General features: G+C 32.7%; 1 protein-coding gene across 8 annotated transcripts in view; it reads right to left on the bottom strand.

Annotated features, from left to right (window-relative positions):
• The window catches only part of USP34 (ubiquitin specific peptidase 34), a 239,150-nt gene that overhangs the window by 65,360 nt on the left and 155,655 nt on the right, over window positions 1–18,135 (bottom strand). For all 8 annotated transcript variants that reach the window (XM_004280652.4, XM_033407232.2, XM_033407234.2 and 5 more), the window contains 9 exons: window positions 17,681–17,767; window positions 12,604–12,804; window positions 9,974–10,056; window positions 6,149–6,189; window positions 5,885–6,009; window positions 4,618–4,770; window positions 3,534–3,638; window positions 1,298–1,353; window positions 1,080–1,200 (listed from right to left, as the gene is read on the bottom strand). In XM_004280652.4, the coding sequence (XP_004280700.1) occupies window positions 1,080–1,200; window positions 1,298–1,353; window positions 3,534–3,638; window positions 4,618–4,770; window positions 5,885–6,009; window positions 6,149–6,189; window positions 9,974–10,056; window positions 12,604–12,804; window positions 17,681–17,767 (972 nt within the window). The remainder of the gene's footprint in view (window positions 1–1,079; window positions 1,201–1,297; window positions 1,354–3,533; window positions 3,639–4,617; window positions 4,771–5,884; window positions 6,010–6,148; window positions 6,190–9,973; window positions 10,057–12,603; window positions 12,805–17,680; window positions 17,768–18,135) is intronic.

Genomic DNA, 18,135 nt, shown 5'->3' with positions numbered 1-18,135 from the left:
TCTCTTTATGTATTCAACTTTTTAATGTATTTTCTCTTTTTTGATGGATTCATTTTAAATGAAGAACACAAATCACAGAATAGTATTTACATAATATAAATTATATACCTGTGTATTTAATATAGCCATAGAAAGTCCTGGAAGGCCATTACCAAAATATCATATGAAATTAAAATATATAGGAATATTTTTGTCAGCAGTACCTAAAAATTTTTTTCTTTCTTTAAAATGACTTTTGCTTTACAATGATATGTTATCAGAAATATCAATTAATACATTTATATTTTGGAATAAAAGTTACATATTGGTTTATATAATGTAAGACTTCAACCAGCAAGACTATAAATAAATCAAGTTATTCCCAGTGAGTGTAACAGAAAAATTTTAAAAGATCCAGGAGAAAACCCACAAAACAGGGCTTTGTGAAATAAGGGTAGTAGCACAGATTTAAGACAGATAAGACTGTCACCTTAAGTTTATCTTAAGAATCCCTGAGCCTATGGTCATGGGGACAATCTTCCATTCTTTTCATTATTCCTGTGTTTCCTAACACAATCAGTAACCTCAAGAAAACAATCCTCCAAACCATAACTAACTTCCCTTAATGAAGGCAATGACAAAAGTGCCAATGACAGTAAATAATGTAATCTAAAGAGAAATTAGACATTTGTTGGTATAGAGTTATTAGGTGTTATAAAATAGTCAATTATAGATTTTATATCAAATGGGTCTTTAAGAAATGAAACCAGTAAGTACTCTAAAATGACTACTTATTAATTCCATTGTGTTAAGTTACTAATTCAAAATATTCAATTCTATAAAAATCTACAATTAAGCAGAGACTGTCTCTCTATATACAGTCATAGTAATTAAAACTTGTTCTGCATTCTAAAAACAAGACTAAGGTTCATACTTCTAGGATTCATCTTATTCAAAGTTCACTGTTCCTGCCAGTAATAAAGTTCTGGTAAACTTCATTTTTGCATGTTTAAGGAAATTTAACATATCCACATACAAGGAAACAATATAAAAAAGTTCAATCTTATTTCATATAAATACTTGGATGTCTTACTACCAACCTGTCCTTCCCTTGAAAATTTAAAGGGTGGTTTGTGTTTAATAACACTTGTTGCAAGCCTTAGGAGTCCTGTAAGCCCATCATCTTCTATATTACCATCCTGATGATCAAGGATCTCCCTGCTACAAAATAGAATACAAGCAAAACAAGACAGTTCATAAAATTACGTTCTTTATCTTTTCTCAACAATGTAACTGTCAATTTCACATCAAATTTTACCTTCGAATACAGTCAGCTAAATGTCGTGCCAAAGCATCCAGGTCGAGGAGTGTTGTCTTAATACAAAGAGAAAATACAAAATTCAAACACAGATTTTTATGTTCACTATTTCAGATACTATTAAAACAAAAAATCCTTTCCTTTTAAGTAACAAGAATTTGGTTCTCCGAATTCATTAACATGCCAATTAAATTATAAATAATATATAACTATTCTTTACTTATACATGATGTCAATAAAATTATAAACACATCACTGATAGTCCTTCAAAAAAGAATCAATGAAATATTGGTAATAAATTATGAGTCACGGTAATTTAACGAGAAGACACTAGGTTTGACTTATTTTTTCTTTAACAATTTTACTGAGATGTAATTAACAAACCATACAATTCACCAAGTTTTGTTTCTAATACTACTTTTAGAAATAAACTTAAATGCACAGTTCATTTCAGAGAGCTTTAATTCTCATTATAACTGAGCAACAAAATTAAAACAGATTTCATAAAACAGAACTTAATTTAAGAGGATTCCAGGGAATTTCCTGGCAGTCCAAGTGGTGGTTAGGATTCCATGCTTTCACCGCCAAGGGTGCAGGCTCAATCCCTGGTGGGGGAACTAACATCCTACAAGCCACATGGTGTGGCCAAAAAAAAAAAAAAAATTCTCAAAGAAATTCAGATCACTAAGTAGGAAAATTACTTTGACTAGCAAGCAAGAATATTAGATTCATACTTTAAATAGGCAACCATAGGTTAAAAAAAAAATCAATGTCTATCTGGAATCAACATTTTATGGATAAAGTCAAATACATTAAGACATGTTCGGGGGGGGGAGGGAGGACTGGAATTGGTAGTCAAAAGATATAAGATACATAAGTACTAAGGAGGTAATGCACAACATGATAAATGTAATTAACACTGCTGTAAGTTACTGAGGACTTCCCTGATGGAACAGTGGTTAAGAATCCACCTGTCAATGCAGGGGACATGGGTTCCCGCCCTGGTCCGGGAAGATCTCACATGCTGTGGAGCAACTAAGCCTGTGTGCCACAACTACTGAGCCTGTGCTCTAGAGCCCGCAAGCCTCAACTACTGAAGCCCGGGAGCCTAGAGCCTGTGCTCCGCAACAAGAGAAGCCACCACAATGAGAAGCCCGCACACCACAACAAAGAGTAGCCCCAGCTCGCCACAACCAGAGAAAGCTCATGTGCAGCAACGAAGACCCAACGCAACCAAAACATAAATTAATAAATAAATTAATTAAAAAAAAAAGTTGTTGAGAGAGTAAAGTACCCATCACGAGGAAAAAATATTTTTTTCCGTTTCTTTAATTTTATATCAATATGAGATGATGTTCACTATACTTATTGTGGTAATCATTTCATGATATGTGTAAGTCAAGTCATTATGCTATATACCTTAAACTTACACAGTGCTGTATGCCAATTATAACTCAATAAAACTGGAAGAAAAAATTAAAACATGCTCAATATTAATTTTTATAATTATTTCTTAAATGAAAAGTAAAATAAGAATTCAGATGTAAACTGTTCCTTAAAAGTAGGACGTTCAAACACGATAGGATTCTTAAAATATAAAGTGTATATACTGGACTTTGATGGAAATACATGAAAAAAAAATTGACAGAAAAGGTTTCCTAAATATTTAAATGTATCTTTTTCAAGCATTTCTCATTCTTCTGAGATCAATTAGATGTATTTTAGCTTACTAAATTTATAAAAAGAAAAAATAAAAGTTTTTATGTGGCAAGTATGTCTTTGAAATAAACTTGTTTTAAGTATTTCTTTGGATAGAAGTATCATTTTAGTCTCATATAAGAAAATTAGTAGATCAGCAAACTGACAGTGTTTCTTTAGCTTAAAGTAATTTCTATTTGAATTGCAACTTTATTTTACATTCTCAGAATCCACTTGCTACTACAGAAAGCTGTATATTTAAAGTCTAAATTTCACATTCCAAATAAGATTTTATATCTTACAAGACACAGGAAACTACTTGTAAGTACCAAATGAAGACATTTCAACTAAAGTCAGAGTAAAAAGAAGAAATTAGAGCAGAACAAAAAGGTACGAATAGAGTAGAAAAATTATGACATTTTCAACTCATTACAGATTGATAAAAATGTCCTTAATGATAACGACCTATAAATGCATGAACATACAAGTGCATAATACATCTCTATTAACAAGTTAATGTATAACTTTCTGAACATACCTGACTAGCATCCTTTATATGTATGTTGTCAACTAATTTGCACAACAACCAAAAATATTCTTTACATCCAGGTTTTAACATTGGTTCTTCTTCATAATCATCTATCTATTAAAAAAAAATTTAAACTTGTGAAAATAGTTTAAAAGGGGAAAATAACTTAAAATTATAATACATTTTAAAAACTACAAGCTTTATAAAAAAAATTAAATCCCTACAAACTAAACAGTTTTCAAAATTTAACCCCCAAAATGGAGAGAATACTCCTAGTGTCTGTAAAATTAGAACAACTATGTATGTAAGTGAATAATAAGAGAACTTTCAAAAAAACAGTACTCTGAAATTCCTTATAACCTACTTGGAAAAGATATGAATAATGTATAATACTAAATAATGTAGTGCCAACTAAAAATTCAATGAAAATGTGGAAACAAAAGAAACCTACAGAAAATGAGTATATATAAATCTACCCACATACAATGGTCTATTATAGTTTTGAAAGCTGAAAAATAAAGAACACATTACATTTCTTACATAGTCAATGACAGACGGTAAATATGGAGAAGAAAAACGTAAATCCTACAATGCATCATATTTCTGGGATTAGTAAAATTTACTTATTAATGGGCCCTGTATTTATTATGGGGTAGAAGGCTTTTATAAGGCTAGTGTTAGTGTATACATGGGAACAAGGAAGAAAACTGAAAATTCTGAGTATCATAAAGATAAAAATAAAACAACTGTGACTGAATAAGAAGAAAGCTACATTTATGATGTTTCTATCATTCAACTTATTAACACAAGGTTCAGAACCTAGTAAGGACAAATGTTATTTCCAAAACAATATCCATGAGAGATCCCACACAGCTGAACCCAAGGACACAGGATCTATCCCTAGGTGTAACATGGACACAATATGTCACAATGCTGCCACTTTAGGAACTATTACATATAACTACCATCCTCCTGGTGAAAACTAGATAGTAAACAGGTACTCAAAATTACTTGCAAGGACAATACAACGATAAACTTGGGGCAAATGAAATGGCAGAAATAGAAATTGCTCCTGAACACAGTAAAATCTTACCCTAATAGGTTTGAGTGCTTGAGCATCTGGAAGAAATTTCAGCAATGTTGAGGCAGCCAGTAGCAGAAAAGAGCGATTGATTGAGTCTCCTCCATCCAGCCCTGACAGAGATAACTTATAAAGACCATTGCAAGATTCATGACGGACTGCAGTCTAAATGAAAAAGTTCCAAAGATAGTCTGAGTTAGTATTAAAAAGTTAATCTTAAGGTTAATATGTTGGCAGAAATAACATGTTAGATGGCTTCTTTAGTAACATGTTTTAAAACACAATGTCCTGATCACATACTCATGCATCTAAATAATACATGATCAAATGAAGTACCCCAAAGTATACGGTAATATGTAAAAACATTTCAGAAATTCCCAATATGGTCATAAAAACAAACCAAGTAAATACAAGAACAGACAAATACAAAAAGGATTGAGAAAAGGATATTTGTAATAATTTATTTACATGATTAATTAACAGGAAAAATATTGGGTTGGCCAAAAAGTTCGTCTGAGTTTTTCTGTAAGATGCTATGGAAAAACCTGAACAAACTTGTTGGCCAACCCAGTATTTTCAGAACTAGAAGCAACTTGGAAAGTACTTAACCCAAAACATTTTACAGATTTTAGAATCTTGTCCAAGTGTCACAACAGTTACCTGGGACAGAGCCAGAACGAGAATACATATGCATTCAATACAAAGCTAATAATATTAGAAAATGTTCTCTAAAAAAGATATGAATATCGTGGCTAAGTGTATTAGTGTGTTTATACTATTTGATTCAGGAATATGGTGTGAGTAACATCAAGATACGATTGGTGAAAATTATATTGACTTCAGTGTCAACACTGAAATCAAAAGGAAATATATTGTCTCTCTTGCATCTAAGGATACACTCAAATAGAAAAAGTAAAAGAAACTTCTCTAAAATGTAAATTACAAAAATAATAATAAATAAATAAATTAATTAAATAAATGCTGAAATCCTTCTCAACCCTCAGGAAAAAAAACAATTAAAAAAACCCAAAACAAAAGAATCACTCTGTTAACAAATATTGCAGAAAAAGACAAATATGAATGCTACAAAATATTTAATGTTCACACTTAAGTGTACATAGCTCAAAACACTCTAGATCTTAAAGGATTATTAAGTACCTTCCAGGCAACAGGATATATTTATGGAATCATGTTCATTTGTTTCCATTAGCTCTTTTTATCATCGATGCTAATACGAAAAAATATGAAGAGTAGTACTAATCTTCAATCTTTAGCTTACCTCAGGAATAAGGAGAGTCAATTTTTTTAGCCAGTCTTGTAAATGATCGCTGTCAGCAAGGCTAGATTTCACTAAAGAACAGCAATGAGCCCAACTCACCAAGAGCCACATTGAATAATGTGAAACTACAGAAAAATTGGGAAAAAAAATTACTATAACGGCTTGTGCATGATGAAAACAAAATGTTCATTATTAAAGATATTATATATAGATATAACCAGTCATCCAAATCTTTATTAAAAATTAACTTTGTGGAACCCTTACCTTCATGTCTAGACCTGTGATCAGACTGAGCTTTCAAAACTCTGCAAAGTAAAAACACACCACCAGCAGTAATTAAATTCAGCAACGAACTAAAAATAACTCAATTTCTTACTACATATCCTTTAACTTTCCCTGCCCCCCAAAGATTAGATTTTATGAAAGCTGCTAATTTATTTTCCTATGGTCTTCATTTTTAATTTAAAGAATCACTGGCAAAATCTTATTATAGCAAACATTAAATGAGTGTTTCAATTTAATAAACAAAATGTGAGTGAATCCCATATTGACTTAAGTGAACTCTCAAAAAGTGCTTAAAGATTTGGTTACTAAAGTGACGTGGCTTACAAAGAGAAAGGTTATAATGGTTTGGAGTCTAAACTTCAGACTCCTAAAAAAAAAAAAACACCCTTATGCAGTAGTCCTTGGCCTCCTGGAGTTTACAGCCTATCAGGGGAGATAAGATGAATATAAAACAAAAAAGTTAGGACATAAATATATTCTAGGAGCTAGCTGAGTAAAACAGTCAGCACATACTATTAGAAATGTGAGTTTAATCTTAATCTGTGGCATATGAAATATTCTTTCTGGCTCTAAATGTTATAGCATCTGTAACGACATTATATTCTACTCTAATAGAAAGATACGACTCACAAAAAGAAAAAAAAACATACAATGACATAAAATGCCCTTCCTTTTGTATTGTTAATGTCAATTTTCATCAGGAATGGTTAAAAGCAAATTATTGAAAAGTAGAGAAAAATAACTAATTTAATTCTATATTACTTCACCTCTATTTTTTCCCCTTGATACTTGTAGTAACTTCAATGGAAAATGTATTACCTCAATTTAAAGAAAACTAAACATTAAAAACTTTCATTTTAATAAAACCAGCATATAGGGATTTAGTATTCACCTTACAAATAAACTGTTTTTTAAAAAAAAGCACTGATCTCTAGATACCTACTTTGTTATAATTAACAAAACACCTATGAAAATCTGAAAGAGCAAGACTCATCCGTATTATTGATTTAAAATGTAAAAGGTACTAAAAAGTTAAAACTTATAAATCTAGTATTTGGCCATATTTCATGTTTAACTTTTATCATATTGGTTTAATATATTTAACTTTACCAAGAGCAACCTCCCAATCTACCTTTTAAATATGTAGCATTAGAAGATTTTGATAACAGGCAAAAAGTTCATTTTAGCTATCTTAATTGATACAAACCTCCCAGGACCATATAAACTGAAGGTGGAGGCTTATGAAAAGACAATGGTGCAGGAACAGGAGTCAAAAAAACACAAAGATTGGGGGTGGGGGGTAGGGGGCCCTCACATTACAAAGACTGTAATGAGATCTTTAAGAATGGAACTGGTAGAATAGAAATAAGAACTGTCACAGTGAACCAGCTTGAACAGCAGCAGCTGGTATCAAACTCGCATATTTTTCGTTGTGTGAGGTTAAGAGTCAAGTGAACATTTCTTAATTCTAAAGAAATAAAAGCAGACCAAAGCAGTCACTGAACTGCCTTGTGAATCAATATATTGTGGCATGTGGGATAGTGAGGTATATAGAATGTGTGTTAGAACGGGGGTCCCCAACCCCCGGTCCATGGACCCATACCAGTCCGCATCCTGTTAGGAACTGGGCCGCACAGCAGGAGGTGAACAGAGAGCGAGCAAAGCTTCATGTGGGGCTCCCCACTGCTCACATTACTGCCTGAACCACCACCCCCCACACACCGGTCTGTAGAAAAATTGTCTTCCGTGAAAACGGTCCCTGGTGCCAAAAAGGTTGGGGACTGCTGTGTTAAAGGACAAGGAGGAAGAGTTAAGAATTATTTAACTGGAGAGTCACTGTTACTTGGCGTATAAAATGTATTTTATCATACAAACCAAGGTCATGTTATACCACTTTCTTTGTTTCCCCACATTATCCATTCATAAGTTTTATAAATAATGAGGTTAGGTGCCTGGCATTGATAATATAATGGTGAGCAAAATCAGATATAGTTCGTATAGAACTATACGTCCAGTGGGGTAGAGCAGATGTTGATCGAGTTATGAATGTGAATTCAACTGAGACAGACACTAAAGAAAGATACATTAAACAAGAAATAATCTTAAAATAATCATGCTACTTGTATGCAACCATTGCTTATGAAGGTGACTTTTAAAGGCATCTAAAAACAGATAACTATTAGCCATAAATAACGTTAAGCACTTTGAAATGTGTTTATATTAGCTTTGTAAATCAGTTAACAATGGCAAACTTCAGCCCAAAATGAACACCTACAGAATACAGGACTTGGAAATTAATTCTACACACTTTAACATAATTTATGTGATTATTTGAGGCATACAGAGTCAGGTCCTCATGTATTAGCAACTATCATTTATACATTATTAAAATTTTGACCATTAAAAAAAAAAGTCTCCAATGTAGCCCAAATAAATGAAATCATATTACACGTTTAAACTATATTCTTATACACATATTTCCAGCTTTATCTATTGAGGGCCTAGAAGTAAGGAAACACTAGGAGCAATGATACTATATTTTGCAGGTTCCCCACCAAAAGGAACTAGGGTTTCTTAAAGAAATGCTGATTCAACAACTAAGGCAGGGAAACTGAAAGCTCGGAAGATCTTAAAATGACGGGGGTGGGGGGGGGTGGGGGGGTGGGGGGGGGGAGTACTCCTCCCCTCCACCCAAATAATGGGGACATAGCCAAAGGACACATGAACAAACGTGAAGATGTCAACTAAGGTATAATTTGAGCAAAGTGAATAGTAATAGTAATGAATTACATTGAATGAAAAACATCCAAATTGATACTAACTAAATAAAAGGAAGAGAAAGCTCTTCGTCACCACAGAATGTCAACTAATAAACATAAAATGAATGGTAAGAGTTAGAAAGTCACTAGTTTGCAAACATTATACTAATATTTAATTCAGGCAAGAATCATCACTGAATGCTAAAAGTAAATGAATAAGTTTTATGAGAAGCAGGAAATTTAAACAGTTGCAAATTATCTTCCCATAGGTTACTTTTAATTAGAAAAATCAGAAACTTCATTGTAGAGAAACCTGGAGGAAACCAGATTAACTGATCAAAATTAATATCGCTAATAATAGGACAAACTGATATCACTGGGATGTACTGGGAAAGATACGTTACTTATGGAGTATTCCTGCTAAAATGTATAGTCTGAATCTGATTGTGAGGAACAATCAGGAAAACCTAAATTAAAAGGCTTTATAAAAGAATTGGCTTGTGATACTCAGAAATGTCTGTATCATGAAAGAAAGGCTAAGAAAGTATCCCCAGTTAAAGGAAATGGAAGAAATATGACTACCAAATGCAGTACGTGATCCTGGACGAGGAAAAAAATTGCTATAAAAATATTAATGGGACAATTTGAGTATGGACTATATGTTAGATAATATTATATCAATGTTAAATTTTCTAAATTTGAGTATCTTACTATAGTTGTTAGGAAATTGTCCTTGGACTTAGGAGATACACATCAAACTATTTATCAGTAAGTGATCATAATGTCTGAACTCTTACAAGATTCAGGATATGTAAATAAACGTGTGCTTGGGGACACCCACAGAAAATGCGTGCTCATGATCATTCGATAAAAACTGGCAAAATGTTGATAACAATATGCAAATCCACATGAATGATATGAGAGTTCACTAAAACACCCTAATAATTTTTCTGTTAGGTTTCAAATTTTTTTCAAATTAAAATTTTAAAACACTGTATTCTTACTCTAAATACATACAATCATAAATTATGTAAAAACTTCATACCTAGGAGCCAGATTATCATACGTATAAGCAACAGACATAAGTCGCTGAATCAAACTGGTTCCTTGGACAAGAACAAGAAATACCTTTAAAATAAAAACATTAAAAAAAATCTATAAATACACTAAAACACAGAACTGCGTTTTAAACCAGACTCCAAATTACTTTGATTTTTATTTATAAAAGGATAGGAATATTCTTAAAATGGTTATTGGAAAATACTGTAAAAATATTAAATATTAGAAAACCAGATTTTTATAAAGAAACCTCAGAATAGCAACTTTAAAAAGAAAATATTAAAAATTTAGAAATACACAGGCGAATCTTTTCTATTTGGTCCACAGATTATCTGCATGTCACCCAATAGAGTGAGAAAAATATTATGTATTACACAAGTCAGTGGTTTTTTTGGGTGGTAGGTGAAGTAACCTTTTTCAGTTTTGAAATAAAAAAATGTCAAGCAGTGGCAGATTCCTCAACCACCCTGAAATAAACATAGGAAAGCAATATAATATACCATAGATACCAAACATGGATTCCAGATTAAAAACCTTGAGGTTCAACATTTAGTTTGCTAACTTTCAAGCTGTATGACTCTAATAAATACTGAATTTCTAGGTTCTAGTTCTTCATCTATATAGTGGATAAAAATATTTGCTAACTTAATAAAGAACTACTGAATCCCTTCTGCAGGTCAGAACCCATTCTGGGCACTAATTTTATAAAAGCACTGTTCCCATCCTGGGGAAGTTAGTCCAGTGCAGCAGAAAACATCAAAAGCACTGAAACACAATTATATGCAATGTGCCAAATGAGCAACAGAAGGGAGCAGCAACTAAACCTGTGCCTGGCAAAATAAGAAGAGTTTTAAGAAAAGCTATATTTAGGCTGGAATTGGAAGTTCAATTTGGATTCTGAACCTTCTAAAAGGCTATTAAAGGAGAACAAACGAAATAATGAATGATAGTAAATTATTAAAAGAATTAGTGTTCTTCCTTACTATTGGATGACTTTGTCTCCACAATTAGGGTAACAAAAATTTCCCCCCAAATAGCTTAGATATACCTTCTAAGCTCTAATTAAATATTATGATAAACAAATGAAAAATATATATATTGTATGCTCTTTTTCTAAACTATAAAAATGTAACATTGGCATACGCATAAGAAAAAATATGCACATAAAAAGATTAACACATAGAGCTCTTAATGGTAGTGACCTATATGACTTTGGAAGGTTCACTTGTATATTCTTTTTTTTTTTTTTGGCCACGCCACAGCTTGCGGGACCTTAGCTCCCTGACCAGGGATCGAACCTGGGCCCTCAGCAATGAAAGCACAGAGTCCTGACCACTGGACTGCCAAAGAATTCCCTCACTTGTACATTCTAAATTGTTTTCAGTAATTATGTACTTGCATAAATTTGTTTAAAAAAAAACTAGCCAATTATTTTAAAATGCCATATATGAGTATGTGTATTTTATTTCTCTATCAGTAACAACTCATTACTGTGGTGTTTCTGGAGCAGGTATGAGGTAAGCTGCTGTCCTCAAATGGTTACAAAATGAAGAAGCGATTAAGTAAAAACTCATCTTCATCTCTCCCCAGTTCCCAGTTCACTAACAGAGACACTGGAAGGGCAAATATTTGATCACATGAATAACAGAATCCACAGCCAAAAAGAATTTTAATTTTATTGCTGGATGCATTGGTTATTGTGCCATTTTCGTTTGGCTCTAAACCTACCATACTATATATTGATACTTGCTCTGTGACACTAGGGCTGGTACATTATAAACTAAATTTCTCCTCTGCCAGCTGGCTTTCTATTGGGTTTGTCAACGTGGGATACTAGAGAGATTACTTCCTTGCTTTTTCTTTCTTTCTTTTTTTTTTGTTTGTTTTGGCCGCACCATGCGGCTCGTGGGATCTTACTCCCTGACCAGGGATTGAACCCAGGCCCTTGGCAGTGAAAGCGTGGAGCCCTAACCACTTGACAGCCAGGGAATTTCCCCTGCTTTTTCTGTTAACATTGTTCCATAAGTATTTTAACCAGAAGAGGCAAATGATTTCAGAAGCAGTAACAGAACCACTTCCCCGGAGGCCTAAACTCCAGTTCAACAGGATCCCTCCTATAAGCTTCTCATTCCTGATAACCACAACCTTTTACATATATTCCTCAAACCCTAGGGGTGGTGAATGGCTACTTGCCCGCATTACCTCAACATTCCATTTTTCATTTTTAGCCCTCCAACACATATGTAGAAAACCAGTTCTCAATTTTAAATTTACTCTGTTGAAATACCTAGTGTGGTTTGTTTTCCTGAATGGACCCTGATACACTCAGTATAAAAATTACTGAGACCAACTAATGAACTCAATCCTACAGTTAGATAACATTAAAATGGCACAAAATTAATGCACTCCTGCATTTTGGATGATGAACTGAAAAGTATTACTGCTTCGTAATTTCTACTGCTTTAAAATGAAGGCATTGCTTCTGCTGTTAGGTCATACTGTGGTAATCTAGGATAGCATCTCATAGACATTATTCATTTTGTAAAAACAAAAATATACAAGCTCTCTTAGAAGACAAATAAAATTTATTACTACATGGTGACTTTTGTACTTTACCTCTGTTAATCTTGGTATATGAAGACCCTTGGCATGATCACCAGCAGCCTTTCTCGATTTCCCAGGCCATGTTCTTTTCCTATGGCTTTCTGCTATACCAGACCAGGCAAAGACATCATGATAAGCTAAATCCAAATCGGATGGATCTACTGCAAACTGGCATATTAACTTCAGCAAGCAAGCAAGACAGTCTAGCTGCCACTGTGGATAAGAAGAAAATATCATTTTTGCATTTCTATCATGAAAGAATCATACAAATATATGTAATAGAGATATACAGGATGTAAAAAAATATTGCTCGCAATGTACTACAATTTTAAAAATTATTAAAATAATAATAAAGATATTTACCTACAAAATCAGCATTGAGAGCAAAAATACTGGAAGCTGTCTCTCCACCTAAGTGGCATATACTCTGCTATTTGGGAGTGAAAGCAATTCTCAATAATTCTAGAAAATTATTCAACTGAAAAATTTGCACTGTATATATGTATATTTAAAATAAAACAAGCATTTCATCAGTAAAATACTGTTTAGTATGAAAAGTAAAATTTCTGATTTAAAGCTCTATTTTAAAATTTTTAAAATAAAGCAATTCCTTCAAATAAATTAATAAGAATATCACCTATGTATGAGAGCTTCAGAGCTTTCTCTTCAATGGTCCTTGTTCTCCTCTTTTCCTAATACCACTACTAAGTGTTATAACTATACCAATATGCCAAGAAACATAGCAATACTATATAATTGATTTTCAAGAAAAGTACCAGGAAATTTCAGTGAGAAAAAAAGTCTTTTCAACAAACAGTGCTAGAAAAATTGGAGAGCCATATGGAAAAAATAAAATAAAACCTCAACCTCACTCTACATATACAAAAGTTAACTCAAAATATAACACAGACCTAAATGTAAAAGATAACTATAAAACTTACAGAAGAACACACAGGAGAAAATCTCTGTGACCTTGGAAAAATGATTTCTTAGCTAGGATATAAATTTTGTTAAAATTTAAAACTTCTCTGCTTAAAGGATACTGTAAATATAAAGAAAAAGCAAGCTACACATTGAGTGCAAATATTCCTAATACATATACCTGACCAAAAAACTTGTCCAACTGATTAAGGAAAAAAGTCTTATAGCTCTTTACAAAGAAAAAAAAAAACAGGGGGCTTCCCTGGTGGCAGAGTGGTTAAGAATCCACCTGCCAATGCAGGGGACACGGGTTCAATCCCTGGTTCGGGAAGATCCCAAATGCCACAGAGCAACTAAGCCCGTGTGCCACAACTACTGAGCCTGCGTGCACAACTACTGAAGCCCATGCACCTAGAGCCTGTGCTCCGCAACAAGAGAAGCCACCACAATGAGAAGCCCGTGCACCACAACGAACAGTAGACCCTGCTTGCCGCAACTAGAGAAAGCCCACGCACAGCAACAAAGACCCAACGCAGCCAAAAATAAAATAAATGAAAAGAAAAAAACCCAAAGAAACGAAAGCAAACAAATCAAAACAAAAACCCCCAGGATATAAAGACACTTCACAAAAGAAGATAAAAAACATGGTCAATATGAAACTTATGGAATATAATGAAAGCAATGCTAATGGGGAAATTTATAAATGTAAATGTTTACATTAAAAAAAAGAAAAATTCTTATCAACAATCTAACTTTACAGCTTAATGAACTAGAAAAAGAAGACAAACTAAACCTGAAGCTAGTAGTAGAAAGAAGGAAATAATAAAGATCAGAGCAGAGGTAAACAAAACAGGGAATAGAAAAACCTAGAGAAAAATCAGTGAAAATCAAAGTTGGTTATTCGAAAAGAACGAAATTGACAAACTTTTAGCTAGAAGGACTAACAAAAAATAAAAGTCAAATTACTAAAATCAAAGTAGGAACATTTCAACTAATTCTAGAGATAGAAAGGATTGTAAGAGAGTACTATGAACAACTGTTGTATGCCCCAAAACTGGATACCTTACATGAAATGAACAAATTCCTAGAAACACAAAACTTACCAGGACTCAATCACAAAAAAATAGAAAATCTGAGCAGACTTATAATTAGTGAGGAGATTGAATCAGTTATCAAAAATCTCCCAAAAAAGAAAAGTTCTGGACCTGGCAGCTTCACTAGTAAATTCTAACAAACGTTTAAAGAAGAACTAATACCAACGATCCTCAAACTCTTCCAAAAAACTGAAGAGGGAACTTCCCAACTCATTCGATGAAGTGAGCATTAACCCTGATACCAAAGCCAGACAAAAGACACCGTCCTCAACAAAATATTAGCAAACAGAATTCAGCAACATATTAAAAGGATTATACACCATGATCAAGTGGGATTTATTCTTAGAATGCAAGGATGGTTGCACATAGCAATGATCAATGTAAATACTCCAGATTAACAAAATGAAGGAAAAGACTACATCATCTCAATTAATGCAGAAAAAGCATTTGACAAAATTCAACACACTTTCATGATAAAAATACTCAACAAAATAGAAACAGAAGGAAACTACCACAGCATAATAAAAGCCATATATGAAAAATCCATAGTGAAAATCATACTCAATGGTGAAAGACTGAAAGCTTTTCCTCTAAGATCAGGAACAAGGCAAGGACACTTGCTTTCACCACTTCTATTCAACACAGTAATGGAAGCTTTGGCCTAAGCAATACACCAGAAAAATAAAAGGCATCAAAATTGGAAAGAAAGAAGTAAATTTATCTGTTTTTGATGTAGAAAACCGTAAAGACTCCATATAAAGGCTCTTAAAACTAGTAAATAATTTCAGCAAAGTAGAAGGATACAAAGTCAACATACAGAATTCAGTTGCATTCCTATACGTGAACAATGAACAATATGAAAGGGAAATTAAAAAAACAATTCCATTTACAATAGCATCAAAAAGAATAAAATACTTAGGAATGAACTTAACCAAGGAGCTTAAAGACTTCTACAATGAAAGCTACAAAAAACTGCTCCAAGAAATTAAAGACAAATAAATGGAAACACATCCCATGTTCACGAACTGGAAGACTTATTAAAATATCAATACTACCCAAAGTGACCTACAGATTCAATGCAATCCCTACCAAAATCCTAATGATGTTTTTTGCAGAAACAGAAAAATCCATTCTAAAATTCACAAGGAATCTCAAGGGACTCCAAATAGACAATCTTACAAGAAAAGAACAAAACTGGAAGACTCACATTTTCTGATTTCAAAACTTACTACAAAGCTACAGTAATCAATACAGTGTAGTACTGGCATAAAGATAGACAAAAAATTAAAAGGAATGGAATAGAGAGCCTGAAAATAAACCCTCACGAAAATGTTCAAACGATTTTTGAAAAGAGTACCAAGACCATTCACTGTGAGGAAAAGGAGTCTTTTCAAGAAAATATGCTGGGAAACCTGGATCTCCACATGCAAAAGAATGAAGTTGAACCCTTACCTAACACCATATACAACAATTAACTCAAAATGAATCAAGGATCTAAATATAAGACCTAAAACAATAAATCTCTTGGAAGAAAACACAGAACAAAAGTGCCATGACACTGTATTTGGCAATGATTTCTTGGATAGTACACCAAAGGCTTAGGTAACAAAAGAAAAAATGGACAAATTGGACTTCATGAAAATCTTGAAATTTTGTTCATCATGTAAGAGTATCCACAGTACCCTATAATATATTGAGAGATACATTATAAATATGGGATCTCAGTTGACTTGAAAGCCATCTGTGTTGCCAGGCTACAATGTGTCCCATGTAGCAGTAAATTTTTCTTAATACTTCATAAAAGTGTCCACAATTTTAAAGGAAACAAAGAGAGAAAATCTTTAGCATATGATTACCTGTAAACTTTATTCAAAGCTAAACTTAGAGCAGTTTATAAACAAAAGTCCTATAAACGACACACAACTACTCATTAAAGATTTAAAATTCTCCCACTTTGCCAAAGAACTAAAAGGCACCTTATAATTCTGAGAGATCACTGAGACAACAAAGACAATACAATAAAACACAACAGACATTTCAGTTCTAAGAGACAGAAAACAATTACTGTAGTAGAGGTATCTATTCTAAAAAGGAAAATATCTGTAGCAAAATATATAAAATAAAAATGGCAAAAAGTACTGAAAGCAATGATAAGATTAACAAAATCTTGGTAGATAGTAATATGCTTAAATGTATTTTCTTTCATTAATATCTTGGATGTACCAGCATTTGACAGTAAATCAAGAATATCTGACTCCTAGGTTCTAAAATAATTCTAAAAAGCAAGTACTAAGAAATTAAAATTTGAATGCAATGTTTGATAATGCTATTCTGCTTTGCTGGAGGTCAGGAAATGAGCATCCTTTCCATTTAATACAAAACTGGATTACACAGTTTGGTCCAGCATTATGAATTTTTAAATATTCCATAATTTTACTTTCCTAACATTATAGGACAGTGCTTTGTCAAGTTAACAGTGATAAAGTACCATCTTCTAAAACTTCCATTTTGTTAAGGATCAAAAATTTTGTAAAATACTATTAAAAAAAACACTGCGGCAATGTCCACTTGCTATAAAAATTTCTAAAGGCTTATTTACTCTCAAGTCCTGTACCTTTTTCATTGCCGACTAGTCACAAATGGTCTGGAAATACATTTTTCAGTAGTGTTGCTTAAAGGAAGAAATGGTCAAAACAAAATGAAACGAAGAAAAAGGATGTTTTCAAAAAAATGAAGACATAAAACCAAGTTTTTCTTAAAAAGCATCCAAATTTTAAGACTATGTAAATATTAATATATAGTTTACCAAACTAATGGAAAAATGTTCATGAATTACCTATAGTTCAGTCATTAATATTATCACTTAAATTTTTTTAACTGAGTTGACATGGAGAACTTATTGCATAATTAGTTTATCAGATTCCTTATTTTTTCTTAAATTTATTTCTACTGTACTCCACACTTTCCTTTACTAAAATAAAGTTTGCAGCAAACGTTACACTTGCCAATGGTTCATGGAAGTGACTCACTGGGGTAACTACTGTAACTTGTTGAAAATGTGAATTTTCACTTACCACAGTCCAGGATTCCTGCTCTTTTGGCTCTAGAATTCCAGAATTAAAAATTTCTAATAACTGTTGAAGCCCTCCAGCAGCAACAAACTGTAAGCAATTGTGAGAGTAATGGTAAGAGGAAAGAGCTACATAATGTAGTAAAGATCTGCTTTTTGATTCAGTAACTGGGTGTGTGTGTATGTCTGTGTGTGTAAGTAAAATATTATGTATCTTTCATATAAGAAATTATTCTTTGATTAAATAACCAATATAACGTCTATACAATAAAGTAACAGCAAACAACTAATTTTCAAGAATTTTTTTTAAAGATTCTTATAAAAATCTATATACATATCTTTGTATTCCATTAACCATTTAATCCCAGGCACTGGGATGTCCTAACACAGTATTCCAATGAAGGAGAAAAAATAATAAGTGCTAAAAATAGGAGCACCAAAGCATTAAATAATCTCAGT

This window comes from Orcinus orca, chromosome 13, assembly GCF_937001465.1.
Source record: "Orcinus orca chromosome 13, mOrcOrc1.1, whole genome shotgun sequence".
In the NCBI taxonomy this organism is placed as follows: domain Eukaryota; kingdom Metazoa; phylum Chordata; class Mammalia; order Artiodactyla; family Delphinidae; genus Orcinus; species Orcinus orca.
This window is presented reverse-complemented; position numbering and strand designations above follow the sequence as displayed.